This window comes from Xenopus tropicalis, chromosome 1, assembly GCF_000004195.4.
Source record: "Xenopus tropicalis strain Nigerian chromosome 1, UCB_Xtro_10.0, whole genome shotgun sequence".
Taxonomy (NCBI): Eukaryota; Metazoa; Chordata; class Amphibia; order Anura; family Pipidae; genus Xenopus; species Xenopus tropicalis.
Window position 1 is genome coordinate 142,344,710 of NC_030677.2, and position 26,264 is coordinate 142,370,973.

Below are 26,264 nucleotides of genomic sequence, written 5' to 3' on the forward strand. Positions count from 1 at the left end.
ATGACTTTTATTACATTCCCACAAATGACTGGTAGTTCAGATTAATGTGCTTTAGTGCTATGATGTTTGATCACAACTAAGGAGTAACAGCTATAAGAGGCTTCATAACTAGCCCGTAGCCCACAAATGACACCTGAAAACATCCCTTACACATTTTCAGGCAGTAACTGTGATTTGAGTGCTATCCTTCCAGAATCAATAGGAAGTGACTACTCACCCCCGGTATTTTGTACAGAGAGACAGTGGGAGATCTGGTGCATATTTTATATTTTCACAAGTACTTTTCTACACAAAAAGCAGAAAGCCACACACACAGCACGAAAAAAAATTGTTTATTTCAATTTGTTATGAGGTACATTTGTGCTTTCTACTGTTTAAAAATCCTGTTTTGGTTACCGTATGTCTGTCTTGCCATGGCACATCCCCATGTCACTTTATGGCTTAATTATACATCACTCCTACTACTTAAATCTGTCATATTTGCACAAGCTACATGCTCTTTGTATCTAACAAACTAAAGAATGAAAACTTGAACATTGATTACTGTGCAAATTTGCAGCGTAATTCTTTAAACCACTATTTGTATACACATGTATGATGCACAATAATTTCCCTGCTATTGTAAAGTTTCCTTCACTGCTCTTCCCTTCCTGTTTTGCTCCTGGAGTGGAGCTGCCAGCAGGAGATTCCTTTCTAACAATGCGGCTCCTCCGGCCCTTGTCCCGCTCCTGGCTGTTGTCCCAGCTTCGCAAGGAGGGAAGGGGCTGTGGCCATCAGGGAAACGTAGAAGGTTTTATCACTTCAGCCCTTAACAACGGTCTCAAGCAATCAGCAGAATTAAGGTAATGTTTCCTCATAAAACTACAAACTTATATATTATAGATGTATAGTGGGGTAATGAAAAAAAGTTTTGGCATATTTAGAACACGTACAAGCTTGGTATATTAATAGGTTATGCACATTAGGAAACAACTTGTATCCATAAGGGAATTGTATGCATAAATGAATGTATAGCTAATGGTAATGCAGACAGGATAGGAAGCGAATAGGATAACAATTTCCTAAAAACGATACCACACCCCTAACATTGATTGGGTCAGTAACAGCCAACAATATTACTTGTAGGCCTGGGATGCTAATTATTACAGAAACATAAACAAAAGAATGTGTGTATATATTGTGAAAGAAAAAAGAATCCATCTTGTTCATATCACTTAATATTAGAGGGTTTTTGAAATACATTGTATAAGAATGTTTTCTCTTCGCTGCTGAACAACTTTTGATGAGTCATTGAGCTTGTGACAAGCTCGATGTGGTCAACTGTTCCTCTTTGCCTGTTCTGTTCTTAGAGATATATGATAAGAGTGTTTCAGGATTATAAGACTGACACGTTTTGTTACATTATATGTAGTATCAGCTTAGAGACAGTTTTGTTAAGAATGTCTGTATACTGCCTTTGTACGAAAAAAATGTAGCTACAATCAAACTGGCCTATCCAACTGTTTATTTTTTGACAGCTTTGGTGCCGAAGTAAACCTGGGAGTGGAGAAATTGGAGGACAGCCATACAGGAGGAGATGATTGGATACTGAGACCTTAGCCGCCAACAAAGGTGAAACCAAGATTTGTCTCTGATAAGCTCTCGCTATCACTTTCATACCCTCTCTTAGCTGTATTTACAAGAGTAACCCGCTCTAAGAACCTTGGATAGGCCAGCTGTAAGTTGTTTTGTATGTCACTATGTTAGTCTGTGCCTAACCCTTGTGAGTTTAGTGACAGCTGTTTATAACCCATTACATGTTGTGTTCATGTTAAGGTAACTGTGAATGTACTAATGTGTCAGTGAAAGTGTGTTTTGTTTTATAGTGATAAGAACTCTCTCTCTCTGCCCTTCATGGGATACTTGTTGTATAACTAATCTCTCACTGTGTAATTATATAAATAAGGATTTACAGTAGAATTATACTAATTAGGATTGCCTACCATCAGATATATAGTGCATTCATTGGCTATACACATTGAATTAGTTCTAGCTCTTCTTATGGGATTTGGTTGCATCTATCTGTTCTGGAAAATTTGACAGGAACAAAAGATGGGTTATCCTGAATGTGAATTTTAGCCACTTAATCCCACTATATAGTGATAATCTATATATAGATTCTTTTGTGTAAAAGGGAGAGCTAGAGCGTCTCCAAGCCCAGTTTCAAATGGGGAACACTTTACCAAAAATGAGGGGCGGCCATACCCCGATTTGCGATACCCCTGTTCTAGAAACAGGGATGAAAGGAGCTCCTAGTTTTCCACTGTCGCCTAAGGCAGTGATGAGGGGATTCCACTGTTGTTTGAGGCAGTGATGAGTATATGGCTGGTGGGTATCTAAGTGGCTAAATAAACAAGATGGTTTCTTTTTTCTTTCACTATATATATATATATATATATATATATATACGTGTGTGTGTGTGTATTGAAATTTATGGAATAAAGTACTTTAAGAAAGATATATATATATTAGAGTGCAAGCAAACTTTACTGTATGTATAATACTTTTTGGTACAAATACAGCGAAGAAACTAGAAAAAAAATTAGTGAGAATTTCAGGAATAGTAAGATGATTTTCAATTATATTGCTTGTACCTTTGTGAAGTGTGCAGATATGTAAAAAACATTGATGTCCAACCTACATCCCTACAGGCACTGATAAGCACAACAGTAACCTTAAAGGAACAGTAACACCAAAAAATGAAAGTGTATAAAAGTAACTAAAATATAATGTGCTGCTGCCCTGCACTGGTAACAGTTGTGTGTTTACTTCAGAAAGTCTACAATAATTTATATAAATAAGCTGCTGTGTAGCCATGGAGGCAGCCATTCAAAGGAGAAAAGGCACAGGCACATAGCAGATAATAGATAAAACACTATTGTATTCTACAGAACTTATCTGTTATCTGCTATGTAACCTGTGCCTTTTCTACTTTTTTTACAGCTTCAATGGCTGCCCCCGTGGCTACACAGCAGCTTATTATATAAATTATAGTAGTGTTACTGTAGCAAACACACCAGTTTTACCAGTGCAGGGCAACAGTGCATTATATTTTTATTACTTTAAAGCTCTTTCATTTTTTGGTGTTACTGTTCCTGTTGAACCTACATCCCTACAGGCACTACTGGGCTACACAACTAGCTTTTAATTGTATGGTTGTGGGTTGTTTCTTGAGATATACAGAGTGTATATGTAATCACATAAACTTCCATATGCTTCTCTTTTTCCAGTATCCTATACATTGCACCTATGGTTATTATAAACAATCTTTGACACATCAGCATCTTGCATTACTCCTCTGCCATGCACAGCTCCTCCTTATGGTCCTTTTGCATCTTGCTTCGTGTATTGGAAACAGTGAAACTCTATGAAGGTTAGTCCAAATACATTGTACAAGTAAGTCCTATTTTAAAAAAAAAAGTACAGTGGATAAGTTTCGAAATGTAGAATCGGACACCTCTGTGCAGTATGTAGCCAAAAGTGGAAGGAAATCATTTTTGTAAGTTCTGTACTGGGGAAGTGTGACAAAGTCTGACAAAGACAAGATGAGCATAGTTTTCCATTTAAAAAGCTATATTCAACACACTAAAAATAAAGGCAATTATTTTTGATTGTTTATAATATTTGGCTCCCTATGTGTGTGTATATATATATATATATATACACTCACCCATTATCAATATATATATATATGACATTAAGACATTCTGTGCATTAAGCTACCAAGAAATGCCCTCCCCAGGGATTGTTTGTCCATAGTGTATATTGCAATATACTTCAAGCTGGCCAACTATGTCAAAGTCATCCCCGGTCTGGCCAGTCCTACACTCACTTTTATCTGATTCATTAAGTATTCTACTGCTTTAATATACATTTAAAAAAGGGACTGAGTTTTACCTGCAACTTACTTGCAAGTTGGTTGATGTGGAAGGGAAGGCTAAAATGACATGTATGTTTTTTTTCCGCACACTCCGTGTGTCTTTTTTTCCATGCAAAACTAAATATGTGGCAAATTTTTGCAGCGGTTTCGTGAAACTTTCCCCCCACACCAAAACACTGTACATGGCGAAATTTTTCGCTCATCGCTAATTATTAAATGATTCGAGATGCATGATTCATGCAAGATTGTTATTACTGCTCCACCACATTTAAAGGGTATTGTTGTTGTATTTCATGAGTGTCAGATTGATATATTTATCTATCTTATATCTATATTTATAAATAAACTGGTAAAGTGAGACCGCACTCACAGTACTTGTGAAAGAAAAAATGGTGTTTATTACAAATGGACTAACGTTTTGGCTAGCCTTTCTAAAAGTGAATGCCAACAACAAACAAAGCCAGATAAATATTTAGAAATATAAATATATATAGGGGTTTCTTTCTGCATGCTATAGGTCAATATCTCCTTGTAGTAGAGAATGCATGGCCCTTCCAATACACAAATTTGATTTAAAACATAATGAATGATGCCTTGTACCCTCCTCTTCTTGCTAAATTCACTCCTTTTCCTCAATGCACAGCATCATGGTCTGCTAACATGATAATGCACAGATCTCTTTGATCAGTGGCCTTTTTTGTCCTCACTCATGTATGACTTTGAAAGGGGACGTTCATCTTTTAATTAACTTTTAGCAATAATAATAAAACTGTAGCCTGCTGAGTGATAGTCTTTTGGTTGCCAAGTCAGCCACCCTTAACAACCATAAAGCATTTCAAATTGAAACAATAATTAAGAAAGGTAAAAAGAAAGAAATTACTAAGGAGACCACAGTGGGAAATATTTATTACCTTTCTGATTTTTGCAAGCAAGGATTTGAGGGTGCAGAATGGACCTGGGGGCAGAGGTAGATTATTCTGGCCTGGGCTGCTCTCATCATCTACAGGCTCCAGTCACTCCTACTGCTACCCTGGGCATAAGTTCTGTCAAAGAGAAAAATGGGGTGGTCCCAAAGGACAGACATACTTAAAATCTGTTTATAAAGAGAAATGACATTGGTCCAACAAAGCAAAGCGATGCAAGAGCAAAGGAACTGTTAAATGAGTGCTGTTGCAGGTAGATAGAAGTGAAAACAGAAGTAGATTAAAAAAGAAACAAATATGTTTCTGGGAAGCTGTGTGGTTATATTTAGAGCAGACCTGTTTCTGCAAATAGCCACAAAACATATGGTTTTTAAAGTCAAATTTACCATAGAAACCAAAAAGTTCATGCTGGTAAATCATAGTAAATCCCCCAAAATATTTCTTCACTGCAAATAAAAGAAAAATTATACAGCCACTTAATGAATGCTCTTTTACTAATACTTGGTACTTATTGCATCCATCAGCATGCATTATATATCATTAGTGCAGCCATTGTGCTGCACCTTTAATTGGATATCGATGGTAAGACGTAGTGTTCTTGGTAATTGTGTCACCTGTAAGTTTTGGCCAAATACAAAATACAGAATCCTCCGTAAAAGATTTGATACTGAATTCCAACCCTAATTTGCATAGTAACATAGTAAGTTGGGTTGAAAAAAGACATACGTCCATCAAGTTCAACCATAATGCCTATATATAACCTGCCTAACTACTAGTTGATCCAGAGGAAGGCAAAAAACCCCATCTGAAGCCTCTCTAATTTGCCGCAGAGGGGAAAAAATTCCTTCCTGACTCCAAGATGCAATCGGACCAGTCCCTGGATCAACTTGTACTAAGAGCTATCTCCCATAACCCTGTATTCCCTCACTTGTACTGAGAGCTATCTCCCATAACCCTGTATTCCCTCACTTGTACTAAGAGCTATCTCCCATAACCCTGTATTCCCTCACTTGTACTGAGAGCTATCTCCCATAACCCTGTATTCCCTCACTTGTACTGAGAGCTATCTCCCATACCCCTGTATTCCCTCACTTGTACTGAGAGTTATCTCCCATACCCCTGTATTCCCTCACTTGTACTGAGAGCTATCTCCCATAACCCTGTATTCCCTCACTTGTACTGAGAGCTATATCCCATAACCCTGTATTCCCTCACTTGTACTGAGAGCTATCTCCCATAACCCTGTATTCCCTCACTTGTACTGAGAGCTATCTCCCATAACCCTGTATTCCCTCACTTGTACTGAGAGCTATCCCCCATACCCCTGTATTCCCTCACTTGCTAAGAATCCATCCAGCCCCTTCTTAAAGTTATATAATGTATCAGCCAGCACGACTGATTCGGGGAGGGAATTCCAGAACTTCACAGCTCTCACTGTAAAAAATCCTTTCCGAATGTTTAAATGGAACCTCCCTTCTTCTAAACGAAGTGGGTGCCCTCCAAAAGTGGGGACCTACTGGTAAATAAAACATTAGAAAGGTTATTATGTGATCCCTTTATATATTTATACATAGTTATCATGTCACCTCTTAAGCGCCTCTTCTCCAGTGTAAACAGACCCAACTTGGCCAGTCTTTCTTCATAACTGAGACTTTCCATACCCTTTACCAGCTTAGTTGCCCTTCTCTGGACCCTCTCTAACTCAATAATGTCCCGTTTGAGCACTGGAGACCAAAACTGAACAGCATATTCTAGATGGGGCCTTACCAGCGCTCTGTAAAGGGGAAGAATAACCCCCTCCTCCCGTGAATCTATACCCCTTTTAATACAGCTCAAAACCTTGTTTGCCCTTGCAGCTGCTGCCTGGCATTGCTTGCTACAGCCAAGTTTATTATCTACAAGGACTCCAAGGTCCTTCTCCATTAGGGATTTGCCTAGTGCAGTCCCATTAAGGGTATACGGGGCTTGCATATTTTTACATCCCAGGTGCATGACCTTACATTTATCCACATTAAATCTCATCTGCCACTTAGCTGCCCAGATTGCCAGTTGGTCAAGATCCTGCTGCAGGGATGTCACATCCTGGATAGAATTGACTGGTCTGCAGAGTTTTGTGTCATCTGCAAACACTGATACATTACTCATAATACCCTCCCCTAAGTCATTTATGAACAAATTAAACAAAAGTGGACCCAGTACAGAACCCTGAGGGACCCCACTGAGGACCTTACTCCAAGTAGAGAATGTACCATTAACAACCACCCTCTGTACCCGATCCTGTAGCCAGTTTTCTATCCATGTGCAAACGACTTCACTAAGACCAATAGACCTTAGCTTAGAAAGCAGTCGTTTGTGGGGAACGGTATCAAATGCTTTGGCAAAATCCAAATAGATTATATCTACTGCATCCCCACTGTCCAGCTTCTTACTTACCTCATCATAAAAAGCAATTAAATTGGTCTGACATGACCTGTCCTTCATAAAGCCATGCTGATTACTGCTCATAACGGCATTCTCCACTACATAATTTTGAATGTGATCCCTTAACAAGCCTTCAAATAACTTGCCCACCACGGATGTCAAACTTACAGGCCTATAATTGCCAGGCTGAGATCTTACTCCCTTTTTAAATATGGGAATGACATTCGCCTTCTTCCAATCCCTAGGTACCATACCTGATGAAAGAGAGTCTGAGAATATCAGAAACAAGGGCCACTGCAATTCTGCCCCTAGCTATCTCAGTACCCGAGGGTGTATTCCATCTGGCCCAGGTGCCAGGTGTTTACATTTATCGTGTGTAACCCTTTAAGCACCATATCCTGTGCCAACCACTGTGTAGTTGGAGCTGAGGCAACAGTGCAGCTATTGGGTGGGACTTGGCCCTCTGGCTCCTCTACTGTATACACAGAAGAAAAGAACTGGTTAAGCACATCTGCCTTTTCTGTATCCGCTGTAACCATATTGTTACTATAACTCAATGGGGCCACACCCTCAACCTGCATCTTTTTACTATTAATATACTTTAAAAACTTTTTGGGGTTAGTCTTGGCCTCGGCCGCGATGCGCTCCTCATTTTCTATCTTTGCTTTCCGGATTGCTGTTTTACAACACTTGTTATAGTGTTTATAATCATTAAACGCATCTACTGTCCCCTCTGACTTATATTTCTTAAAAGCTTTCCTTTTTTTCCCTATTAACTTCTTTACCTCAGAGTTAAGCCACATAGGGTGATTCTTAACACTTCTACTTTTTCTTATTAATGGAATAAATTGAGAACAGTAATGATTTAATATCATTTTAAATGACAACCATTTCTGCTCTGTGTTTTTATCAGAAAACATAATGCCCCAATCTATGCCCTGAAGCGCTGCCCTTAAGGAGCTAAAATTTGCCTTCCTAAAATTCATTGTCTTTGTTGCCCCCGTGTAAATTTGTTTCCTGCACCAAACATTAAATGAAATAACATTATGGTCACTATTACCCAGGGGTTCAACCACTTGCACATTTGCTATACGTTCTGGGTCATTAGAGATCACTAGATCTAGTATAGCATGGTTCCTGGTTGGCTCCTCGACAACTTGTGACATAAAGTTGTCATGCAGCAAGTTTATAAACTTGTTCCCATTTACTGTCCTGGCAGTACTATTGCCCCAGTCAATATCAGGGTAATTAAAATCCCCCATTATTATCACTTGCCCCAAACTAGCAGCCTTTTCTATTTGCAACAGGAGCTGGGCCTCCTCCTCTTCGCTTACATTAGGGGGTCTATAGCATACCCCTACAATTAGTTTGGTAGATTCTTTACTATCTGTGAGAAGCTCAACCCATAAGGATTCAGCTCCCTCTGTTAACCCCATCACTTCCTCCTTAATATTTGCTTTTTTTTCATGAGACTCATAGCAACTCCAATCACATCATATTTCCGCTCCAACGCCAGTACCTCCAGCTCTCCCATACTTACATTAGAGAAAAATAAAACATTTGCGTTGAATTGTAAACAAAAACTGTTGCATTCAGTTGCCTAAAGCTTTCACCATATATACTCAAGTATAAGCCGATCCGAATATAAGCCGAGGTACCTAATTTTACCTAAGAAAACTGGAAAAACTTATTGACTCGAGTATAAGCCTAGGGTGGGAAATGCAGCAGCTACTGCTAAGTTTCAATATTCAAAATAAATACCAATAAAATTACATTAAATGAGGCATCAGTTGGGTATATGTTTATAAATATGTATTTAAAGAAAAACAGTAAACTAGCTCTGTGAGTGGAGAAGAGGGTCAACAAAAACAATATGGTATCTACAATGAGACCCTAACAGTACTACTCTCTTAGCTCAATCAGCAACCAAGCTAAAACACAAAGAGTTAAAATCTTTCAAAACTATATATAGTTTACATAGAACAAAAAAGTGCAATGTCTAGTGCAGAATGGGACAGATGAGGATGGTAGAAGAAGATGAATTTGGGAGCGGGCCAGGGCACTGGAGGATCTGGTTGCAGGTGGCTTAATTTGCACACAAAGGACAGAGGGTGCTAGTCTGGAGGGACCCGTCTCGAGAATAAGCCGAGGGTGACTTTTTCAGCAAATTTTGGGTGCTGAAAAACTAGGCTTATACTCGAGTATATACAGTCACATAATTTTAAGGTTATCGATTAGGTTTAGACAGGGTTGGACTGGGGGGGGGTGCAGGGCCCACCAGAGCTGCCACCCCAGGGGCCCGCATCCCCCAAGGCCCCCCACCACATGTCCTCCCCTGAGCGTGCATAAGTGAAACGCATCAGATAAGGGACACCGGTGGCCGGGGGAGCACCAACAGGGATCGGACGGCCCAGTCCAAAACCCGAATCCTGCATGCCAAATCCTGGATTAAGTGCTCTCCTTATTCCCTGGCATTACTTCTGAGCGTTGTGAATGGAAACACCAATGTACTATACCTTGTGTATGCCACTGTGGAAGGTGCAAACAACATGGACAACATTTATGTGTCTTATTAAGTAAATAATAAACTTAAGACATAAGTTGACATTTTAAATAAATGTTTTTATTAAAAGAAAGAGAGCAGCAGATGTTAGTAAATCCTTTGTGTAGCTGTTATTATAAAGTACCTTGACTGGATGGCATTCCCATACATATGCTGAGAACGTTATGTTCAAACATAATTTACAATACATATAATTTAGATTTCTAATATAATTATTATACAGACTTATTTTTTAAATGTGGTTGGTGCAACAGGACATGTACAACACAGAAGTTAGCAATAGTGAAACAACAAGATCTCAACCACAAAGTTATAGGTCAGTCCTACCTACAGTCACACTGGGGACACTTTTACTGAGGTTCATAATTAACCTGAGAGAATATTTTAAAATACTAATCCTGAAATCAATTCATGATTATTTATGTCTATATTACCATGAATTGTGTCATTCTTTGGGTGTCAATTAAACCACTTAAAGGAGAAGTTCAGTGTAATAAAAAAATAATAACAAAATTTGAGTTCTGGTGAAAAACCACTTGTAAATCTCAAAATTATCTAGAAGTATGAAAAAAATCAGACTTTATCTCATAATTGCTTAGTAAATGTGCCCCTATGTGTTACCCTGAGTCAGTCTGTAGCTTGACATGCAGCTAAACCATCCCACACTCCAAAAAAAGAGACCAAGAATAAAGTCTGTTGAACTTTATTGGATGATTGTGGAAAATGGTGAAACTGAAACAAATGAGATGAAATTCAATGACTGAATTGCAATAAACACACAGAAACAACTGCAACATGAATACAAAAATGCTGGCAGCAACTATATACAGTGTCTCTAAGGTGCTGGCAGCTTTAGTGGTGACTTAATGCAGTTTTCTGTCCGTATGCTTACCAGCAATGCTACTATGGGGGAAAAGATAGATATTGGGTGCTTCTTCTACAGCATGGACTCTATGCACTGTAATAGGTCACATGTCAGAAGTATGGTGGTTCCAAAGAGTCAGAGATTACACTGAAAATACAGCAAACAGTCAGCAGAGGGAGTTCACTGCTAATAAGCAACAAAAACCGTCAAGATGATGGAAACTTATGCTGGAGACATGACACTCCCCGCCTGGTCTCTATAGATGCCACCACTTGATTCCTCAGGCGATAGCAACAGAGTGAGTTCAGATACTGGTTTGAGGAATGATTTGATTTCTCCTTGTTGAAAACAAGGTGATGGAAACTTATGCTGGAGACATGACACTCCCTGCCTGGTCTCTATAGATGCCACCACTTGATTCCTCAGGCGATAGCAACAGAGTCAGTTCAGATACTGGTTTGAGGAATAATTTGAATTAAAAGTGGCCCAAGAGGCCTCTCAGCCACTCTCTTCCAGCAGATATGATTGGTCACTGCATTGGAAGTTGTGGAGAGCTAGACTAAGGGCAAACTGTGGAGGAACTGGGGGGGGGGGGAGATAGAGGTTATCCCACAGGTTTCCAGAGCAGGGTTCAATACTGTTGCATGTTAATTATTTTACCTTAACACCCAGTTATATAAAGTTGATATTTGCTGCAAACTGTGTGTGATTATTTCCTAGTGGAAATCCCCTCCTCAGTGTCCACTAGGTGGAGGCACTGCACTAAAATCCCAGTTCCCAGTACCTTTCATCTGCAAAAGGGAACCAAATTTCCTGTTTAAGCAAGTATACAGCCCAACAGAAGTGAGTGTGCCAAGAAAGGGTTACACTTGAAAGACAGTACAATAAATTCTGAGTCAGGACCATTAGCTAAAGTTATCACACAGAAGAATACATAACAAGTGCAACTCTGCAATTGCCTGCATTTTCCTGTATACATGCTGTATAAATCCTTACCATTTACTTTTAATATCCTTGCAGCCTCCCTTCAGATGCCATACATTTCATTCTCAGCTGGATATGCCACTTACCTTATTGCAGAGCCAGTGTCCATGTCATGCCAGATTCCTTCTAATATTACAGTAAATGGGTACCAGTTCTTTAAAAATCATCAGAAGATACAAGACATAAATGGACCCTTAGGAAAACATCACAAAATCACCAGTGTGAACCGGGGAAGTGCTGGATCTTACTCCTGTTTGTACTGGATTGAAGACTCCAGAGGAAAACAGATATCTCCAAAAAGTCCTCCAGTTTCTTTGTCAGTAATGGGTAAGTAAATGTGGAGGCCTCAGCAACTGATTATAATAATATGATGTTGTATAAACTACACAAATTGCACCTACATCATCTGGGTCATGATTTCTATCACACTTTTTTCTACTTTATTTCTACTGTTTTCTTTCATTTTGTTGTTAAAATAAAGTATAATAAAATAATATATGCTGGGGCTTCATACTCTTCTAGGTCTGTCCAACTGGAGGCCAGATGCAGCCCTTTAAATGATTTTTTATGGCCCCCACTCTGTTTAAAGGTCCTCAAATATGCTGAATTAGAAGTTAGACAGCACTGTTAGGGCACCATGCCACAATGTTAGTGATTAACATACTGGCACCCACCAGTGTTTCAGTACTATTTCTCATATAATTTTACTAACCATGTATGAATATATAATATTTTACTTCTTTATGTGCTTGTATCAATTTTTTTTTTTAACTTTCAGATCAACCCACAACTCCAGTTCTCGACATAGATCCCAAATACCCTCTTTATTTTGAAGGAGAAGATGTGCATTTAGAGTGTCGGCATCACATTTACCCTTACACAGGGGGTTACAAATTTTACAAGAATAACAGAGAGCTCAATATTTCAAGTGGCAATTTAGCATCTACTTTTTCTATTTACAACATCAGTAGAAAGGATTCTGGGACATATAAGTGCGAGTACTGGCTATCAGAACACCAGCGGGTGGTATATTCCCCTAGAAGCAAACCACAAACCCTTTCTGTAACAGGTAGGGCAATACTTTTATAATCAACCTTTTCTGATGAACATGTAAAACGTGTCTTAACTGCTGCATTAAATTACACTATTGCACAGTGTTCGGTGCCCCTGGAGACTTCATTGAGGGACATTGAGCAACACCCAGAGGGGCTGGATCGCTGCCTGCCTCTGCAAGGAGCAGAGGGAGACTTGTCAAGGGACCAAGAGACTATGGGGCCCATTCATTAAATCACAAATTTTCGCCAACTAAAAGCACAATTGGAAAAAATTCGGAGTAACCACAATAATTTGTGATGTGCAAAAATTGCGCAAAAATTATTGTCTTGGACTTATGAAAATATTGTGGTTGCGATCCAAAGTCACAAAATTTTCGTATCCGAACAATCATAAACGATGCAAAAACCTTTGAAACTTCAGTGCATGATTTTGGAAGCCTTCCATGGGACTCAATGGCACTCTACAGCTCCAACCTGGCCAAAAGAAAGTCACGATACCAAAGCTTAAATAAACTCCAAAATAATCATAGTCTTTGTGAAAAATACGACTTTGTGGAACTTAAGGAAAACCACAAAAAAGTCGTACCACGAAAAGTTTAACAATATTATTGTGGTCAATACGAAAAGTTCTAACAATCAGAAAAATATGAATTTTTCTCATTTGTGGTAAATCGTGGTTTAATGAATGGGCTCCTAAGTGTCTAAGGAGCTGAGAGGAAAGCCAGGAAGCTGAGCAGTTCCCCCAGAAGTGTTGTGAGTACAGGGGTGACCCCAAACAAGGGACCCAGTTTAGTGAGGGAACTCATCTAATGTGTGAAGGAAGCACCCAGAGGGCAGGGTTTATTTTTATGATTTATGTTTTGTGTGCTGAAATGGGCACCCCGGTGTTAAATAAACTGCCTTAAAGCTAAGAAAGTGTCTGTCATGGATCCCTCTAGTTTACACTATAAATACAAATTGCTAATACCCACCTATAACAACCTCTTGTTGTAGCGTCAGGTGCTGACTGCTGAGCCCACTGCCAAGGACCAATAAACACCTTTTTCACTTTATTCGGAGTGCTCTAGTTTACACTATGGGCCGATTCACTAAAGGTCGATAAAACGAGCGATATTTATAGCATGCGTTAAAAATGTTATATTCTAATTTTTTGCAACTTAACGCTTGATTCACTAAAAGGACACGCGTCATAATTAAGAAGCAATGTTCTTTGCGTTATTTAACTCGCGATGAGCGATTTTCTTGCATTATTTCCCACCGCATGCGTTATTTCCTGTCGCGTGTGATATATTTCACCGCGTGCGATATTTAGCGCACAATATTATGCACGTAACCATTACTTTCTGAAAACTACTGTTCTGAAAATGACCATTTCCCTGAAAACTGGCGGCTGCATTACTCTAGGGCCAACACATACTTGAAAAAATCCCACTGCAAAGTCCATATTGTGTTGCCAAAAGCTCAAGAACCGCAATTTTCTTTAAGTACCGCCTGCCCCAAGTAGGTTAATATTCGCACAGATTAATGCGATATTTTGCATGTTTAACGCTTCATATGATTTTGTGAATCATGCGTTAGTACAATTTCTATTCGCTAATTAATGCAATGCGTTAGAAATAACAGCGCTGATGCATTTTTTTGCGCATGCGATTTGTGTCTTAACGCATGTGAAATGACTTTGATGAATTGGTACTTATTTATCGCATGCTTTTTAATGCAAAAAAGCATGCGATAAGCATGCGATATCGACCTTTAGTGAATCGGCCCCTATATATACACTCAGAGACCTTAATCTGAATTATTTTGTGAAAATATATTACACTTGTAAAAGCTATTATCCAAAATGCTCGGGATCTGGGGTTTGTAATTTGGATCTCCATACTTTGTCTACTAAAAACTCATGTAAACATTAAATAAACCCGATAGGATTTTTTTTCCCCTCAAGTTAGGATTAATTATATTTTAGCTAGGATCAAGTACAAGGTACTGTTTTATTAATACAGAGAGAAATTATTTGATTAAAATAGTGTGGGAGATGGCCTTTCCGAATTTCTGGATATCCGGTTCCATACCTGTATACACTTCTCTAGAATGTGTTTTTTAATAAGCTGAATTTCCACTTTACTTATTATCTATTATTGAACTATAAAAATCCTGCACTGACCAATTGGTACTGATGCAAACTGAGCAAGTAGCCATATAAGGTTGTTTTATAATTACTATAAATTCCTCCTCTGTTGTTTCAGCTCTATCTACATCCCCATTGTTGTTGTTCCAGCCACCTTACTCCACATTTATAGTGGGGGAGACTGTTTCAATGGAGTGTTTAGCTCCTTCTACAGTGCCAGTCAGTTTGTATCGCTTTTACTATGAGGAACGTGAGGTGGTGTCCCCTTCAACTACACACTCTGGTCAGCATTCGCTGAGGAACCTTACCAAGAAGCACAAGGGAAACTACATCTGTATGTACTGGAGCACAAAGAGCCAAAGGGAAATCCCATCTTTTCCAAGTGTGACAAAAGAGCTGTATATAATAGGTAAGGACACAGAGGTAGGTCTGGCCTGTGGCCAATTGCATTGATGTGCATGTACTGTTTATTCATATTAGTTTGTAACACTGCTGTGTGACTACTGGTCTATTGCTAAAAAGGGAAAACTACAGCTAAGCTACAATAATAATTGATCTTGTGTTATTTTGAGTGGGTGAGTGAATGACAGCCATCCATTGTATGGGTAACATTATGAACACAGAGCAAAAGCATTTCTGTGGCTCAGAGAAAAGGAAAAATACCCTTTTTATTTAAATGTGTTTTTTTAATACCCACACCAAAGTGCTCAGTACCAGCTGTGACAGGCTGTTGATAGGAAATACAATGATAGTGTGTTTCTGCCACCTAGGAACCTAGGAACACATTATCCTATGCAGCGAGACTAAAGTACAAAGAAAAAGACAAAAGGCTGTTATACAAAAAACTGTGTAGAAAATAAAAGGGTGCCCCAAGATATGACCTGTAGCATGTTCCTTAACATGGACATCAGCCCTTCCTTCCTTCTTCCATACTCAGTCCTCTTTCCTCTTCATTATTACTTAGCCTCCATCCTGTGTCAGTTGTCCTAGGGTTAGGGTGAGGAGATTTGAGCATCAATGGAGGAGGACTGATCATGAAGATAGGGAAGCTAAATGGTTAGTAATGATGGAGATCTTGAGAAGGAAGAAAAGAATGAATGCGTAAAAAACATATGGGAAAATGTTGTTGGATGGCTGTCCTAAAATGTACACAGTAGGATCTGACATGTTGCTATCATAATTTCTTTACTAGCACCAAGCAAGACAATACAGTTCTTTATAAGTACTCCAGAGCTAAAACTTAAAGGGTAAGGTCATCTTAAAATGAAATTTTAATATTTTGCAGACGAGTGGCCCATTGAAATGGCTATGGTGAGACTAGCCTGAAAACAGTTTAGGGTGAGATTGCTGGATTGCTCTCCTAGATAAATCCAAAAATATAAATAAATCTCTTTAGGGATGTGAAAAATGGATTATATGGTGCAGTACCCTTAATTAATTGGAATAAAGTGCCAAGTGCACACACCATATACTCACAGAATAACAGGAAATTGAGAATGTTATATAATTAAAAGAGATATGCTGCCACTGTTCCTTATTCTTAAAGGAATACTGTCATGGGAAAACATGTTTTTTTTTCAAAACACATGAGTTAATAGCGCTTCTCCAGCAGAATCCTGCATTGAAATCTGTTTTTCAAAACCACAAACAGATTTTTTTTTTTATTTAATTTTGAAATTTCACATGGGGCTAGTCATATTCTTAATTTCCCAGAGTGACCTGTGCTCTGATAAACTTCAGTCACACTTTACTGCTGAGCTGCAAGTTGGAGTGATATCACCCCCCTCCCAGCAGCAAATCAGCAGAGCAATGGAAGGGCAGCAAGATGGCAGCTCCCAGTAGATATCAGAATAGCACTCAATAGTAAGAAACCCAAGTCCAAATTGGGACTCCTCCAGTTACATGGAAGTAGAAGAAACAATAAGTTACCTGAAAGCAGTACTAATGTGTAGCGCTGGCTCCTTCTGAAAGTTCAGACTCAGACACAATGCACTGAGATGGCTGCCTACATGCCTATATTACAACTAACAAAAATGCATTTGTTGGTTCAAGAATAAAATTTTCAATGGTGAATTTGCTATGTAAACAGTGTATTAGAAATAAAAAGTATACCATAAAAATCATGACAGTATCCCTTTAATGCCTTTCACATGGACCGCAACAATTCTTCAGAAGGAATGAAACATTTTTAATGAAGTCTGAACTATTATATTCTTATTTTCTTTAATGATTATGAATATTTCATGAATACTTAAAGACACTATAGACTTATAGCATAAAGTTGGGTGATGTGTACTCACCTTTAAATTTGGGTGAGTAGGCAATTTTACCATTGGGTGGCTGACCTATCATACTTGGTCTAACATTCCTGAAGGGTCCTCAGCACATGGCACTTTTCTAAACAAGTTTTACTTACTTAACACGGCACAGTGTGTTGCACTTGGCACTTTATTTCAATTAATTAAGGGTACTGCACCATAGTATCCATTTTGTGCTAGTCTACAGAGATTTGGTTTGAATTGGAGAGTCCAGCAGAGTGGACCAGTAAAGGGCAGCTGCAACCAAAAACACCTCATGTCAATTAAAGACTCCACATTATGAGAACTAAATGAACTCTGTATGCATTGAAGGACAGCTTGACTATATACTCTTTTTTCACTCCTGTATAGGTATCTAAGTAAAGGGGAACTCCACACAAACACAACTTAAGCTTTTTGAAAAGTAAACGTATTTTTAAGTAACTTTGCAATATACATCAATTAAAAATTGACTGTTCGGACTGTCCTCAGCCTGCCTTCAGTCTGCATCCTTCGAAAACCCACAATCCCCTGCACACGTGATGTCAATAAGGTAAAAAACTTCACAGTGCAATGCATTGTGGGTTATGCAGTACTGCATGCTGTTGTAAACTGTGGAGAAGTTGTTACAATTTGTAACATCAGTGTTTTAGTCCCTCCTTCCCTGACCGTATTTTAAATGATGCAGAAAGAACTGTTTTGCAGCTGGATGTCAACATATAAAAATGGTATCTATTCATACATTTTGAAGGAACAGATTACAGTGATAGGTTTATTAGGGGTTTTGTGTTGTGTGTGACCCTTTAAGCCCCCTTTTCTGATTCCTTTTCTAAAAGCACCTATAGTAGATGTCAAATTTTTAATTGAAACTTTATTTATTCTGACAGTCTGACATGTACAGTATCTTTCTTAACCCCTTTTTAAATAAATTCCATTTATTACTAAGGTGCTAATCATTGTTTTTATATTTATGTGTATTAAAATGTTAATGGTTTCTTAATCTGCCTTATGCAGAAAACGAATATAGCTAATAAAACTAAATTAGACCAAGACCTCCCCAGATAGCAGAGTTAAAATATAGCTCTGTAGATAAATGCTAATGAATCCCCTTGAGAGGCAAGAGACCTCAGGGACAATGTTCAAGGAGCTGAAAATGTAAAAATTAATAACAAGCCCTACCTAATTCTTTGTTTAGAATCCTGACTAACTTTTGTTTCTATTCCCTTTCTGTTGTTTTGTTCCCTTTAACACAGTCATATCAGTACCAGGAACACCCATGCAAGCACATTAAGTGAACATAACATTTAAAAGTTAACAGTAGACCAATTGTTACCATGATGACACTATTAAACTTATATTACAGTACAGGTATCGGACCCCTTATCCAGAAACCCATTATCCAGAAAGTTCCGAATTACAGAAAGGCCATCTCCCATAGACTCCATTTTAATGAAATAATTCACATTTTTAAAAATGGTTTCCTTTTTCTCTGTAATAATAAAACAGTACCTTGAACCTGATCCCAACTAAGATATAATTAATCCTTATTGGAGCCAAAACAGTCCTATTGGGTTTAATTACTTAAGGTAGGAGATCCGAATTACAGAAAGACCCCCATATCCAGAAAACCCCAGGGCCTGAACATTCTAGATAACAGGTCCCATACCTGTATAAGTTCATGTCTAACTGAAATCACAGGCCACAAGCAGGGCAGTGTTGAATGTTTATCCTTTACAAGTTGTATTGAACCTATTTGTATGGACACTAAAGGGTGTGCGTTTGCGCTTCTGTCTGAGGTATATGTAAACAAGCCCTGCAGTATTAATATCCTGTCCTAACAGCTGCATCCTTCACTTTCAGATCCCCTTCAGTCACCAGTGCTGGCAGTAGATCCACCTAGTGGACGAATTTGGGATGGTGCAAATGTGACTTTGATCTGTACAACTCCAATCCCCTATGAAAATACCACTTTCCATTTCCTTAATGATAGAGAAGCAGTATTTAGCAACAACACAAGCAGAGCACAGATGAAAATGGTAATCACCATGTCTATGTTAAATGCTACCTCAGTTTTCAAGTATTCTTGTCAGTATACGGCATACATAAAAGGACGTGCCTTAACATCACCCAGGAGTCACCCTGCAGAGATCACGATTATAAGTATGCAGCACTCATAATGTTATTTTATCTTCTATACTCTTATCCTTTTTTGTTCTGTGCATGGTATATTAAATAACAAATTACACAAACTGTAAGGAGAGAATGTATATTATAGAGAAAAATGTTTTATATCTTTAATTTGACAGTGTCATAGATGTACAGAGCTCAGTATTTTATCCAAATTGAATAAGTTACTGTACAATGTTACAGGCTAGGATATACCCAGGCATACCAGCGTAATAAACAGTTCTGAGAGCAGAGAAAGACAAACCACCAGCAAGGCCCCAACAGCAGACACCAGAAAGCAAGTTCTCTTACCAATTAGTAGAAAGGGGGTAAACCCATTTATTGTGTCAGGTGTACAAGCAAATACAGGTGAAGGTATGACAGGGGGGAGGCTGAAATACCAACTTTAACAGGTTTGGTCTGCATGTCTAGGGATTAAGTGCATAAAGCTGTTAATCCATATATATTGCTACAACTTGCTTTCCTTGTATTATAGCTGGTATCGTGGGCCAAATGCATAAGATACAGGATAGAATTAATAACCTATCACCTTTTTTTATTACTAGTGCAGAGTGGAACTGGGCAGAGGGTTGTCTGTCTTAGAGATCATACAGACAGCATAAGTGTTTTTAAATTCCCAGTGATTGTCACTGATGCTTGAGGAGACACCAGAGGGTTAAACTTGATAAAGAAGGACCATTATTCAACATTTATCTGGAATATATACTGTAAACTAGGGATAAAACTGTTTGAAACAAATCCTTATTAAACTGCATAATAAGGAGTTAATTTCCATTATAGATATTGCACTCCATTAGTAACACCATTGCATTCCTTTTTAGCAGGATCAGTTAACTGGCTCATAGCTATTGCAGTTGCTGCTGGAGTTGTGGTGTTGATTACAGTATTTCTCCTACTTTACTGGATTTGTTTGGCGAGAAGAGGTAAATATCATCTACCCTATTCATCCTCTCCCTCCCTTTCCCTTACATTTAGACCATTTACAAAAGAGTAGTAGTATATAAATAAATAAATATATAACATATATATATATATATATATATATATAGATTAAAACAACTTTTGGAAAATAATAAATGTTATGATGGTTGGTGCAAAACCAAAGTCGGGTTTAAAAGGCTGACATTCAACTGTCATCTTATCAATATAAATTCTTTGCTCTCTTTCTACTATTAATCCTTTCCCCCTTTTTTCCCTAACTATATTTCATTACATTAAGGCATTCGCTTGTCTCTGTGTGCATATCCTTACATTTGCCGGTATTTCTATTGCTATATCTGTATGTGTGAATGCCAAAGTCTTAGTCAACAACTTTCCATGATTATGTGTTCTCAGCATCTACCATTACTAAGGGGCACATTCATCAAAGTACGACAGGTCCGAATACAAAAAAATTGTATTTTTTTTTTAAAGGTTACAACTTTTGCGTATTTTCTGCGACTTTTTCATACATTTGCGCAACTTTTTTGTACTTTGCGTCAAAAAGCACAACAAAAAAAGGGGCAAAAAATCATATTGTCGCGCCGAGTACGAAAGTTTTGGATTCATTCAAGCTTCAGTATCGTGACTTTCCTTGGGCCAAGTTGGAGCTGCAGAGTGCCATTGAGCCCTATGGGAGACTTTCCTTGGGCCGGGTTGGAGCTGCAGAGTGCCATTGAGCCCTATGGGAGACTTTCCTTGGGCCGGGTTGGAGCTGCAGAGTGCCATTGAGCCCTATGGGAGACTTTCCTTGGGCCGGGTTGGAGCTGCAGAGTGCCATTGAGCCCTATGGGAGACTTTCCTTGGGCCGGGTTGGAGCTGCAGAGTGCCATTGAGCCCTATGGGAGACTTTCCTTGGGCCGGGTTGGAGCTGCAGAGTGCCATTGAGCCCTATGGGAGACTTTCCTTGGGCCGGGTTGGAGCTGCAGAGTGCCATTGAGCCCTATGGGAGACTTTCCTTGGGCCGGGTTGGAGCTGCAGAGTGCCATTGAGCCCTATGAGAGACTTTCCTTGGGCCAGGTTGGAGCTGCAGAGTGCCATTGAGCCCTATGGGAGACTTTCCTTGGGCCGGGTTGGAGCTGCAGAGTGCCATTGAGCCCTATGGGAGACTTTCCTTGGGCCGGGTTGGAGCTGCAGAGTGCCATTGAGCCCTATGGGAGACTTTCCTTGGGCCAGGTTGGAGCTGCAGAGTGCCATTGAGCCCTATGGGAGACTTTCCTTGGGCCGGGTTGGAGCTGCAGAGTGCCATTGAGCCCTATGGGAGGATTCCAAAATCATGCACAGAAGGATCAAAGTCGGAAAGGTTTTCCTGCATTTTACGATCATTCAGATACGCAAAAAACTTACTTTTCGGACCTTATACAATAAGATACGATTTTTTCCAATTTTAAGATAAGAATTTTTCGTACTTTAAAAAGCACAATACAAAAAAATTGTATTTAATACGATTTTTTTGTATCGTGCTTTTTAAGGGTTCAAAAATCGTACTTTGATAAATCTGCCCCTAAGACTACTGAATAGTAAGTAATGAGCTCATTACTAACTTCTGTGGCCTTTCAATCTAAACTTTAACCTAGTGAGATACTGTTCCAATTCAAACATTAAAGGAATACTGTCATGGGAAAATAATTTTTTATTTTTAAAATGCATCAGTTAATAGAGCTGATAGAGCAGAATCCTGCATTGAAATCCATTTGAAAAAAAATGCAGACTTTTTCAAATTTAATTTTGAAATTTCACATGGGGCTAGCAATATTTTTAATTTCTCAGCATGCCACAGTCATGTGACTTGTGCTCTGCTAAACTTCCATCACTCTTTACTGTTGAGCTGCAACCTGGAGTGATATCACCCCCCTCCCTTTCCCCCCTGATTACTGTGAATGGGAAGATAGCAAGATAGCAGCTCCCAGTAGATATCACACTAACACTGAATAGCAAGAAATCCAAATCCGGCTTGGGACTCCTCCAGTTACATGGGAGTTGGAGAAACAATAGGTTATCTGAAAGCAGTTCTAATGTGTAGTACTGGCTTCTTCTGAAAGCTCAGACTCAGGCACAATGCACTGAGATGGCTGCCTACACACCAATGTTATAACTAAAGTGAGATTATGTATCTTTTAATAATTGGGCTAATATCTATATTATGATAAGGAACTACTTTGTATAACAAACAAAATCATTTGGGGTATGATTAAAATGATTTATTTGCAATTAACATATAATATGGTTATTTTATTTAACCATGTATTTGGGGTCATGCTGTTTTTAAATGGTTTTGTTTTCATGTTTTGTGCTTACAGGGTTAATGTACAAAATGGGTGTGGGTAAACATGCCTATTTAAAGAATTGGTTGGTGTGAGGCACCGTAGTAGCTTCTGATGAAGTGGCAAGAAGCCATGAAACGCGTTAAGCTGGATGTGTGTGTTCCTTGAGATAGTTTTAATGGATTAAATAAAAGAGATTTTTTTAATGAAAAGAGGTTCCCAAGTTCTCCGTTTGCATACATTTTTTCCACAACTAAAAAAATACATTTGTTGGTTCAAGAATAACATTTTAAATGGTAGAGTGAATTATTTGCTATGTAAGCAGTGTAATTTAGAAATAAAAAGTACACCGGAAAAATCATGACAGAATCTCTTTAAAGGGCATGTCATGCCCAAAGATAACGTTTTGCGTAAAACATAACATAATTCTAAACAACTTTCCAATATGAAATAATTCAAAATTTGTAGCGCTTTAAATGTTATTTGTAAATGTAATTGCTATTGAAAGCAGCATTTGCTGAACTCCTGGTTGTTACATTTTAAACAATGTTGCAAAGGTCTTGCTTCTCCAGCAATACAGGTCTGTCAGGCTGCTGGCTTGTGTTACAATGTTTCAACAGTCTGAGCCACCAGGGCAGAGAATAGAAAAGGACAGGCAAGCACTGCTTCTAATAGCAATTATATATACAAATAACTCAAAAACCATTACAAACTTGTAATAAATGTATATTGCAAAGCTGCTTAGAATTTTGGTTTCTTTTATTAGGAAAAAAATTATATTTTGAGTTGCCTTGTCCTTTAAATATAGGAGGATATAAGATCGGTGAATGTTCTCTATGTTATACTGTAGTTCAAAACAATTTTAAAATGTTGTTGTTCCCTTATTTCCAGGCTCTGCAGATGATGGAGAGAAATCACAGTCCTCTGAAGTAAGGGAAAGGTCAACCTCATAAAGGGATATATACTGTATTGACCAAAAAACTTTTTCCTGAAAACATCTGATTTTCAATTAATAGCATATACTTTACACCTACTTGACTTCTGCTTAGCTGCTATTTAAATCTGTCCAATGTCTCAGACAGAGATGTTGAGGTTGCTTTAAGAGAAAGATCATTGATAGCACGTACATGGAGAAGTATAAATGGAAAAACACTTCTAACCTGACCATGAAGGGAATGGGGTTTTATACCCCTTTCCTGGTGTGACATACAAAATGACACCCCACCCAATATAATGGCATGACTTGGCTCAAGAACCTCACAGTCTATGATTAAAACCTTAAGAGGCTTTGAGAGGCAGAGCCCCCATATGCTTTATCAGAACAAAGTAGGGTTGTTAATGCTTAGGCTCCTTCTTGTACCAAAACAGGGATTCACTACAAGGTCAGTTTCAGAACTTATGACAGAACCTGTAAGTCCTGTTTTTAGTTATTAAGGACACAGTAAAGTAATATATCTAATGGATTATATACAGTAAAGGTAATTTTATAGATGTTGTTGAGTGAATACTTACTTACTTGCTTTATGTTCCACACAATGTCTGCCTTCAGCTGTCTATGATAAAGTCACACATTATATTATGACATTTGTATCTGGATCCTTTTTACAGGAGGATGGTAAGATTACGACAGGTCTGAGAATGAAACAAAGAAGTCCAAAGAACTGATTTCTATTTCCCACACTTGGAAGGATGAATTATGGCAGTAAATTTCAACAGACTGACATCAACGTAATTTATCATTTTACCGATAGACAACTGGTACAAAAGACCATGGATTGAAAGTAGCATCATATATGTCCCTCTTGGTCATCTGCTCCCTTACCCTTAGTATATCTCATTTTGTATCTGAAAACAATGTGGTTAATTTTACATGGATGAGATGCTTCAAATTGAGAAAGCAAACCAAGGAAAGTAAATCATGCCTCCCTAGGCTACACATAATAGATTTCCCTTACTTAGCATTGTTGTTGACTGACAAGTAGTGATGAGTGAATCTTTCCTGTTTTGGTGGAAAATTTGCGAAACTGCTAAAAATTCATGAAACTGCTGAAAATTCGCAATATGTAGCTATCACACAACTTTTATGACACGTACAAAAACTTGTACAAACTTTTGTGTTGGTCAATTTTTGCGCCTGTTTCAAAAAAAATTGCCAATGGTGAAGTGCAGAATTTCGCAATGAATCCATGCCTGGCAATAAAATCTTACTTATCACTACTTACAAGAAGAAGAGATCTCCTAGTTGACCACCCTTGGACTTAGGTACCTCTATAGTGGTTTTATTTGCAGTCACTTAATGAGAATTAGTCAGGCTAATAGCCTTACATGGGGCAAATTAAAAAGAAAATCATATAAATTATATTACTATATTTTTTAGACTGATTAGTTATTGTTTGCCATTTAGACAAAACCTTTATTAAGGGTTTTTACAGTGACATAACATACCGACATACAATTGCTCTTTCTTTTTATCATGTCTTTAATGACCAGTCAAGTTTTATGTATTAAAGAACATACATAGCATACAGTATATATTGCTGACAAATTAGAATCAAAGCCCTTATTAATAGCATAAGCTTCCTTATATTCTGTCTCTTTAAGTACAGCAACTGACCTCCAGAAAGTCCACAGACATCTTAGCTCCCTATCATCTTTGCCTAAAAATGTTGTGGAGAACTAGTTGAGAGCCAGCTATCCTTCCTGTTACATTTGTAGTTTTGAATGTCATGATTTGCTCTTATGCTCTTTGATTAAGGGTCATGGCACACAAGGATATCTGTTGCTTGCAATAATTCTGCGATGGCGCAGGCGATAAATCTTCTGAAGATGTAATGTAAATCGTGGAAAAACAAAAACACTTTCTTTTCTTTTTCCAAAGTTGCCCAAAGTATCCATGTGAATGTTTTTCCACTGGCAATTTATGTTATTTCCTGTGGGAAAGTATTTTTGGGAGATGCCCTGGTAGAGCAGATTCATTGCGGGCAGCAAGTCTTTCCATGAGCCATCACCCAATAGGACAGTTTTCTTAATTTTCTTCTCCTTGAAGCAAAGCACCCATATATAAATGTTGTATCTTGTTTTTGACATTTTAAAACAGAATTGCTTTTATGTTAACTTTTTTATCTTTTATTTAACTTAATTTTTATTAAAGAAAAAAATATGATTTAGTTGTGGTGTGTTTTTTTTCTCATATATAAGACTTTTTTGCATACAAATAATCATATTTTTTTATCAGCAACTCTGAAACATACAGAATGTGGCCTTTAACACAGAGCCTAACATAATGAGAATGTGTTCTATAGGTAAAGTTATCTTTCATGCAGCAATTAAATGCCACAGAAGGGCACTGGGGAGTAATTTAAATGTTTTGGTGTCTCTCTCTATCCCTCTCTCTCGCTCTCCAGAGATAAGCTTCCAGTGCTACCCAAGAGGCTATAAGATAATAAATCTCAAATGCTTCTCTCTACAAATATACTTTTGCAACCGCTAGTAACACATAGCTCAAATAATGTGTATGAAGGCACTCAGGCTGTGTATATTTTCCCATGAAACAGTTGATTTATTTGGTGAACTACAATTTTTAGGTACCATTACTGGCTAAAGATGCTCTCTAATAACCTGACTGAATTTATTCTTCTTGGGCTTCCATACAGTCTCCGAATACAAATATGTATCTATGC

The 26,264-nt window shown here is 38.2% G+C and overlaps 1 protein-coding gene across 3 annotated transcripts; it reads left to right on the top strand.

Annotated features, from left to right (window-relative positions):
• Positions 1 to 713: 713 nt before the first annotated feature.
• LOC100490649 (Fc receptor-like protein 5) lies at positions 714 to 25,741 on the top strand. Of its 3 annotated transcripts, XM_012971299.2 has the most exons (10): positions 714 to 842; positions 1,518 to 1,717; positions 3,270 to 3,412; positions 11,712 to 12,002; positions 12,454 to 12,744; positions 14,977 to 15,267; positions 19,016 to 19,315; positions 20,164 to 20,265; positions 23,476 to 23,513; positions 24,193 to 25,741. In XM_012971299.2, exons 3-10 carry the CDS (start codon positions 3,343 to 3,345, stop codon positions 24,247 to 24,249), a joined length of 1,440 nt encoding a protein of 479 aa, XP_012826753.2. In that variant the 5' UTR covers positions 714 to 842; positions 1,518 to 1,717; positions 3,270 to 3,342; the 3' UTR covers positions 24,250 to 25,741. The 3 variants fall into 3 exon arrangements, with proteins under 3 accessions (XP_012826753.2, XP_002934376.3, XP_031747275.1); XM_002934330.4 differs by lacking the exon at positions 714 to 842 and having other exon boundaries at positions 1,403 to 1,717; XM_031891415.1 differs by lacking the exon at positions 714 to 842 and having other exon boundaries at positions 1,403 to 1,611.
• The last annotated feature ends 523 nt before the right edge of the window (positions 25,742 to 26,264 follow it).

What these genes read in the sequence shown, in the direction of transcription:
- LOC100490649 (XM_012971299.2), top strand. Translation starts at nt 3,343, where the DNA reads ATGCACAGCTCCTCCTTATGGTCCTTTTGCATCTTGCTTCGTGTATTG. An exon ending in ACAAACCCTTTCTGTAACAG is followed by an intron (nt 12,745 to 14,976) that starts GTAGGGCAATAC and finishes CTGTTGTTTCAG; the next exon opens with CTCTATCTACATCCCCATTG. An exon ending in TGCAGAGATCACGATTATAA is followed by an intron (nt 19,316 to 20,163) that starts GTATGCAGCACT and finishes ATTCCTTTTTAG; the next exon opens with CAGGATCAGTTAACTGGCTC.